At 38.6% G+C, this 8755-nt stretch overlaps 1 protein-coding gene across 1 annotated transcript in view; it reads right to left on the bottom strand.

The window, feature by feature from the left end:
- Window positions 1–1546: 1546 nt before the first annotated feature.
- lrrc75bb (leucine rich repeat containing 75Bb) overlaps window positions 1547–8755 on the bottom strand; it is a 30582-nt gene continuing 23373 nt past the window's right edge. Inside the window, exon 4 of the mRNA XM_016487011.1 lies at window positions 1547–3401. Coding sequence (XP_016342497.1) covers window positions 2828–3401 — 574 coding nt within the window. The 3' untranslated portion in view covers window positions 1547–2827. The remainder of the gene's footprint in view (window positions 3402–8755) is intronic.

Here is an 8755-nt window from a genome sequence, read left to right as displayed (position 1 = left end):
ACCATCTAACAGGTTTTTACTGTAGCATTTTTACAGTCTTTTACCGTTAAATTCATGGTCATTTTTTACAGTGTATATATAGTGATAATTCAAACCTCATGTGCAGATGTTGTGTCTGAATAAACAGAATGACACAGTGTATGTTACAGGAAATTTCAAAATAGCAAGAAAGAGTTACACCAGTCTAGTTTAGTTTTCCCAGAACTTTTCTGGTCTTCCAGGAACACTATAACTTGCATGCAAAGTTTCATGCGGAAATTCCCTGGTGTCATTAAGATTTGGGTCTCAAGGCTTGTTTTTATTAAGCCCCTAAAAGGTGCAAGTAAAACCAGCAGACACTGACACAGACGCTCGGAGACTTTTAATGCACCCCAGGGACAGGCTAGGACCAAAAAAAGATAAATTTCGCAACCAAGGTCATTGAAAGAAAGTCAAAGAGCAAACACATGGAGCAAATCAACCACAGATGTCTCAAAACACATAGTTTACAAAGGACAGTGAACTCTCGTCAATCAGACAAGACGACTGAAGCTGCTGTTTCCTGTCACTGTGTGCAGTTAGAGAGTTGAACGCATCAAAGGTCATTGCCTTTTTCAGGGTTATATAAACCAATAACCTAATCCAAGCCTACTACAGATGAGATTAAAAATAATTCATTATATTTTCATTTAAATCACCTCCCTATATTAATCCGAACTGCTGTTAATCTATTTAACCATATGATGCATTAAATGATTAATGGAATTATTAAGGGGTAACAATCTTGCCTCGTATTGCTTCAAATCATTCCCAATTTTGTTATATTTTGAACAAGCATATTTAGTTACTTAACATTGTTCTATTGTTATAATGTATGATTAAGTAGCTATATGAATAAAACAATCCTACACAGCAATATACATTAGCGAATTAGAGCTCTGTATGCAGAGTGGAAATCCAGCGGTTGCCTGTGAAAGCTGCCAGCTGTTGAAATGACTTATGGAGTCTCATTAAGAGAGTGCTCGTCTGCTAACACAGAGCACTGTTCTCATTAAGCAAACAGAGACACTCAGAAACCCTTAGTATTGATCACACCAGGATGAGAGATGAAGAGAGGCAGAAAACCTCATCAAAACGAGCCTCTCCTTTTGTACAGGACAGCACTACAGACTGGAAAGCATATGCTCACTAGCTAAAATACTGTAGTAATACCATGTTTTTGAATATAAAACAAGCACTGATATTCTTTTAAATACACCATATAAATACCATCATATATGAGTATGGAAACCATGGTCTTACAGTACCTTTTTTTGTAAGACTCCCACAACCGATTCATCAAGTTAGAACATTTAATTATACATCCCAGTACTTAGTGACTGCACTGCTGACTCCTGTAATTACTTACTGTACATGAATTCTGGGAAACAAATTAGAGAAAAACACATCTGGCAGGTAAAAAAAAAAACAGGATTAATCCAGTTCCTGTCCAGCCTGTATCTCGAAAGCACATTGTCAAATGCAGCCACTTAAAAAAGAAGCTGTCATCTCATAAACACAATGATGCCCAGTCTTTGTACAGAGTTTATTTCACACAGCAAGAACAATCATTCATTAGTGTTTATTATAAAACAGATAGGAAAAGAACATCCAGGTGCTCGAAGCAATTAGTCACAGTGTTTGTGACATTTATACTAGAACTGAACACATTATCTTTGAGCTACAAAGAAAATTTAGATGCTGGAGTCATAAATATGACCCCCCCCCCAAAAAAAAAGAGATGGAGATGACCAGCCAGCTAACTAAAAAAGCCTGTCGTCATGTAAAGTGCAAATCAGACACACGTCTGTAAAGGAAAAAACACCTGTGGAGCAAAGGGCATCATAGAATAACTCGATAGGTCACATTTACTGTCAAACACTCGTGCGTTCGCACACACACGGCATTAATAATTAATAAATGAACTCTGTTACATGAAATTTGTTTAAAAAATACAAAACACTGACATGACTCAAACTTGTTTTTCCTTTAAAAACATTGAAATCAATTTCACTGTGACCATACAAACATGGTTTTTTGCACTGATGAAACACTGCCAGGTGTTTATGTGTCTTATAATGTCATCCCTTGTTGCAAACTGGATGCGATTTAATGAAAAATAATCATGTCGGTTGTGTGGCATTGTTAGTCTCTCGGCTGCCTGTGTGTCCTGTTTAATGAGCTCTGGCTAAAGCTACATTTGCATCATAAGCCTCCAGAAAAATATCACACACACACACACGCAAACACACAGACATCAGTATCCCTTCTAGCCCGCAGGCACTCCAGCAGCCTTTTTTCTCTCTTCTCTCACCTCTCCTCGCTCTCTGCGCTCGTCTATTGAGGCGAATCTACCCTGGACAAAAAGCTTTCTCAGAGGGGAGCAATTGGTCGTATCTGTCACAAGCCAAATGTGAAAGTTTCACATCAGAAGCCTGAAAGTTGCTGATGTGGGTGGCAAAGACTGGCTTGTGGTAATTGTTTTATGTCTTACAAATTTGTCTCGTTCTGTTTAGTTAAGTTTAAAATGGTAAACGACAGATTCGCTGGTGCTTTCTGCAGCAACTGGACTAAAGAATAAAGACGGGGGAGAAAGGAACAGGTCCTGATCTTTCTTCCCCCCTTCATTCTTTCAAAATCCCACCTCCAGGCACCTACTTTACATAACCATTTTGTCTCATGGCACTCCATTTAGGTTTTGTGGCAAAGGGGTGCTTAATGATTTTACAATGTTGATACACTTGACCTTTATTTGGAGTGTTAGAATAACAAACGGACAATACCAAACCACAAGGAACAGCAGAGTCCATCACCTTTCACAGTAATGCAATGTATTTTTCTCTTCTACACTCCAGGGCTCCAGCACCAGATGGTCTTCCAGCTCATCCTCTTCCTCCTCCTCTTCCTCGTCAAACACACTGATTTCTTCAGTAGAAGTGTCTAGGCAGTAGCTGTTGCCTTGACCCTCACTGTATTCGTAGATGGTAGGTAGGCTGCTTCTCATTCCAAAGCGTCTGCGTAGGGCAACCAGCAACGGCTGAGGCACAGTAAAGATGTCCACATTGTTGCCCAGGTCCACCCAGGCCAAACTGGGAAACTTTTTGGGGTCCTTAACCACCTCTATCAGGTCTTTAAGGATAGCTACAGTCAGCCGGTTACCGTTGATTGCAAGGGTGGTGAGTTTGGGTAGCACTCCTAAGAATGGTAAAAGAAATCGCAAGCTGTCATCTTGGAGCTCTGTGAAGCTGATGTCCACCGCCGTCACAGATGAACCATTGTTCTGAAGGTAGTATGCCACACGATGTAGATCACGGCCGGAAAGGGGGATACCAGACAGAACCATGGTGTCGTTTGTTAATTTCTTTTTCAGTGTAGTTTTTAAACTGTGAAAGAAAAAAAAGTAGTGTTAGCATAATACATTAAATTACCATGCTACTGTGTCAGTCATGATATAAAAAATAAACATGGCATATTTTTATTCTATTATTTACTTACACATTATTACAGAATAATGTGGTCATTTAATAGAGCATTTTAGAGTAATTTTAAATAGCAATGCAATGCAATTTACCCATTCTTTTCATTAGCCGCGGATAGTTGTAATTCACTGACAGCCAATCAGATTGCAGAATTTCAGCAAGTTGCCAAAGAGCCAATCAGATTTTTCATGCATTTTTTTGCATTTAAAAATTATTATTTTTTTTACTTGTTTGGACCTGGGTTTCAAACAGCTTTGTGCTTTTTGTAAAACAAAATAATTAAATGTAATAATACATTACAGCTGCTAAGTATTTTAAATGTGCGTCTTGTATTTTTGGATTACAAGGCAAATTATTATGAATAAATAATTAATATTAAAATAAATACAGTAAAATAATAGTAGTAAAACATTATATGGTTATATTAAAAACATGAATGGTTATATTAAATATTAAATGGCTTTTGAAATGTAAATAAGAGGCATTTAAATTGAACTCAAACTGAGTAATATTCAAGTACTGAATGAAAATTGATTGAGTGATGGAATAATTTAAGTCACACTTAAGTTAAATGATCAATGAAGTGTTTCCAAAACCATAGAAACTGTAAAATATTAGTCCTGCGAAGTGGAACACAGCACTCATGAAGCAATTTGTAATTTTCAGTTGTATTTTTATTAAATGCTTTAAGCACTTTTTAAGATTAGTAAATATCGATCCAAAATAATAAAGTAGAAAGAAAAATAGAATTCTGACAATATATAGATATTACAAACTCACACTGAAAAATCAAAATATACAGTATATACATGAGTTAAATATTACTAAGGGGCAAAAGAATATCATTTATTTCTTTTTTTCTGCCACTCATCTCTTGTCTTCCCATCTCGTAAAATGCAGACTCTTTAAATTCTTTCCAGGTCATCTCTTTCTGCATGCCCTGAGGTTGGTAAATGGAAAAGACTTTAGCAGGGCAATGAACATATTTCCCTGCTACGCCAGGAAAGCCTGTGTGTATGTGAGGACTGTTTGGACCCTGCTTCAGTTCCATTTTACAAAATCTGCACAAGCGACCAATGTGTTCAGTTTCAGGCCTCCTCCACCCGTTTCTTTGTGTCCTCAAGTTCACTCTTAAAGAACTCCATTTCCATAAAGTCTTAGAATGGCATTCTGGGGTTTGTTAGTCCTTAATCACTGTAAGCATTAAAAACCTTTGTGGAACAGACAGGGCCTTGCTGATTAAAAAAAAAGTGGATAGAGGTTGCTGCTGCTGCTCCATAATACAATTCTCTCAATAATCTCATGAGTTAGGAGTGTGGTCAGAGCAGGTGCTGTGGTGGGTTTACATCTGCACTGCAGGCTTCATTGTTACCACTGGCACACTGGTTGTTTTACTACCCTCTTTCAAGATGTTTCTCTGGAGTTGTTAAACGAAGAACTGGTGTTCAGCAGTTTGGCCAGGTGCTTGACGTACTGTGAAGTGTGCAGTTTTGTGGTCGAATCAGTGAATCTACACTATATCATGAATAAATCTCATACTTACATTGCATGTTCATCTGCACTTTGTTATTTATGATGAGAGAATTCACGAGTCAGAATTCAGTCAGTGCGCACTGAACAACGGAATTCCGTTATTTCAGCGATGACTCATCCGAGCGCCTCTGATTGGCCATAAGCTCAGCATAATCGTGTGTGATTGGTTATAATGAGCAACACTGTAAAAACGTGGAAAAATAAAAATAATGCAATAAATAAGCCCTAATATTAATTAGATAGTATTACTAGCCAAGTCTTTCTATCGTCAAAGGCATCAGCCACAGGCGATATCTCTGATTATCGTAGATACACGATACTATCATCTATTGGCACAACCCTATTTCAGATGCAGACTCCAGAAATGTTTTTTTTATGTTGGAATGAAAGAGACTAAGTAGTAGCCTATGAAGTGCTTCTTATTCTTACCCAAAGATACAAAATGGAAGAAAGCGTTAAAACTGAACACAATCTTGCTACTCAAACTATAAACTTTTTTATATATGTATTTATTTGCTCCTTTTCCATTTTGCATTTACTTGTACTTTTACATTCAGTAGGCTACTTAAGTATGTTTAATATAAAAAAAAATACTTTACATACTAAAGTACAATAAATATCACATACTTTAAGACTTTTACTCAAGTAATATTCTAAACGGTGACTTCAACTTCTGTGGAGTTGAAGTCACTTTCTGGTAAGATATCTGTACTTTTACTTAAGTGTGGCTTTCAGGTAGGCTACTTTATCCACCACTGCTTTAGGAAAAAACAGCCTTAGATATACAAGCAAAAAAACACACCAACACCATTCTAAGAATTACCGGTATTACAGAACATGAATTATGTGACAGTATACTACGTTTGACTTGATCCCCATAAAAAATATTACTCATTCAAACATCAGTCATCATTCAATCTCAAAATCCATGTGACTTAACCAGATAGTTTGTTTTCTCAGATAAAGGTCAGAAAGTGACAATTTAGTGGCAATTGAAAGTGGCAATTTAAATCTAACTCTGCCAACTGTTTCTAACAGTGATGACCAATGCTGTTTGTGATGTGCAGAGATTGCACAGCGCCTGCATTGCCCCCTCTGTCACCGCACATTACCAATCAGCACGTCCTCCGCATATCCATATATGCAAAGCCGGAGCAACAAAACTGAGCAGTCTCAGTAAACAGCTTATTTCAAAGCACAGAGTCATGCACAGTACTGTGGGTTTTGGATTAGATTCTCTCTTAGACTCACAAAAAAGGGAGAGAAACATGGAAATTGAATGTATGGATGGATGGATAGGGTTCAATGAGTCATTGTTTTTGCCCAGAGCGGTCACGTTGACAAGCAAGTCAGGGCTGTCAGAAAAAATTTGTGCACACACCAAAAAACGGAAAACTGTGGAAACTCGGGCTGACGGAGATGTTTGCAATTGTGTGTGGTTTGCTCTGAGGCACTGCTACTGCAGCTTTCCCATATACTTGTGTGCAGATGAAGTAGCTGACGACACAGCAGCCAGGGGGCAAGGTTGTCAATTCCTGCAAACATATTTATGGAAGACAGGCCAATTCTTTGCATTACATCGACATCAAATATTCTGAATATAAGGGTAGTAATAAAGACTCCTATGCATGAGCAACGGCTCCATGTGCACTAACTACGTTTTAAATTAGAGAGCTGACAACTGAACAGCAATGCAGCTCCCTCCTTCATTCACCCCACAGCACCCCACCCCTCTGCAGTGGGGAAAGTCCATCTGCTTCTCCTCTGCCTGGGATGATAGCATTACATTCAGAGGGGCTTTTGCTGTGACTGCAGGATTTGGACTTTCTACGCCGTGTGCTCTATTGTTCTGAGTTTGGGCTTGTCTGATTGGATTAAGGGCTTTCCTACAGGGGCTGCCTGGCACGCCGCTAGCACTTTTCTGCGTAGGAGCCAGAGGTCCAGCCAAACAAAATGCACGGATCAGCCCTTTTCAAAAACAACACTGTGTGTTGGTGTCATAGTCGTGAGGAAGGGTGCTGAGAGCTCCTGGAGTTGGTGGGATGGGGGTGGAATGGATGGGGTAGGTAGCAGACTGCAATACAGAATTGGCTGCCCATCTGCAAGGTAGCATGGCAGCACTTATCCTGGTTTAGGCTCAATGCATCCTTTATCCTTTATCTCAGGGACATTGTTAACATGGGCTGCTGACATTGTCAGGAACATACCATTTAAGACTGAATTTTAGGTAAAGTGGCAGGGCTATCCATACGGCAGTGGTTGCGTTAGACTTTAACATTGTCCGTCATTTTCCATGTTCAACACACTGATCTATAATAGATATAATATGAACCGTACATATAGTGCACCTCCCATCCAATAAATTGCAATAGGCTAAGCTTTGTGCTTTGTTACTTTTTATATACAGTATAAACATAAAGGTTTGTACAACTGATGTGCACATAAATCCTACAATAAGGGGAAATTATGAAATTTGCAAGGTGATTTCCAGGGTTATATGTAAGGTCAGTAGACAAAACCGATCAATGTATTGATTAAATGAACTGTGAAACAATCTAGAATCCATGGAGTAACTGAACAACCTGCTTAATGAGAGATCTACTGGCTCTAATTGCATCGTACATCCACTCTGCCCTTTGGGATATTGACATGTTTTCACCAAGAGCTTACATGACCTATCAAATGTAATCTCAAAAACAGCTAGATACTACAAGGAAACACGCATACAACATAGGAGGCTGCCACATATGACACATTCTGACAAATTTTAGTCCAATTAAATTACATGACACGATAATTAATGAATAAAATAAATGACATGCAACAAAATTTGCTGAAAAAAGTCCCCAAAATAAAACAATTCAAACAAATTTCATTATGGTGGCAGGCAATATCACTGAATAGACATTACAAAAAGTTAATTGCACTACATAAACGTTGCACTGACAGCCCTAGTACTTACATTTCACAATTACACCTTCATTTCCACCAAACACATGGTTTAATTAGCTAAAGATGTACATTGCGTCTTCTGCACAGTAAAATGGGTTGACTAAGCAAACCTGAGATGTACATGCAGAGCTTCAGTAGCACTTCTCATCACACACTGACTTGTGGGTAAAACCTATTCAAAAACCTGTCAGTGTGGATCTACATACCACGCCACCATGACTCTCAAAATAACGTTGTCAAAACCCTCTTCGGATGATTTCTCTAGCAAGCCCTGACGACGTGGCAGGTTTGAAGGCCCATTTGCATTAATATTGCCCCATACTGACACTTTGACATATGCTCTATATATGCTTATGTCTCTGAGACTTTATTTAGATTTAAAGGCGTGATGTGACGCCAGGTGCCTCTGCCGAACAGACAGTCTAAGTCACATTTTTTGATTTCTCCCTCTTCTCCATGGGCTCTAAATTTCTCCCGAGATGATGTTTGAGGCCATTCTGAGCCTTCTGCGGATAGTAATCAGGTTTTGTCTCTCTTCAGTGCCACATACGTACACCTTTTCCCAGCCATCTTAAATGTGAACTGCACAGAACAATGACTTTCCAGTTGGCTAATCCCATTTCAGTACTGTGAGATAGTCGATGCTATATATATCAATGTGGATAGTAGAGAGAAAACTCGGTGTAAAAGCTGCAAGGGCTCTCTGTATTATTTGCAGTTCTGCTGTGGTAATTCTCAAAATATTAAAGCCATAATTAAACATTTTAGTGAAG

This window comes from Sinocyclocheilus anshuiensis, unplaced genomic scaffold (genome assembly GCF_001515605.1).
Source record: "Sinocyclocheilus anshuiensis isolate Anshui unplaced genomic scaffold, SAMN03320099.WGS_v1.1 scaffold393, whole genome shotgun sequence".
Lineage (NCBI taxonomy): Eukaryota > Metazoa > Chordata > Actinopteri > Cypriniformes > Cyprinidae > Sinocyclocheilus > Sinocyclocheilus anshuiensis.
Note: the sequence above shows the minus strand (reverse complement) of the source record. Positions and strands in the feature narration are given on the sequence as shown.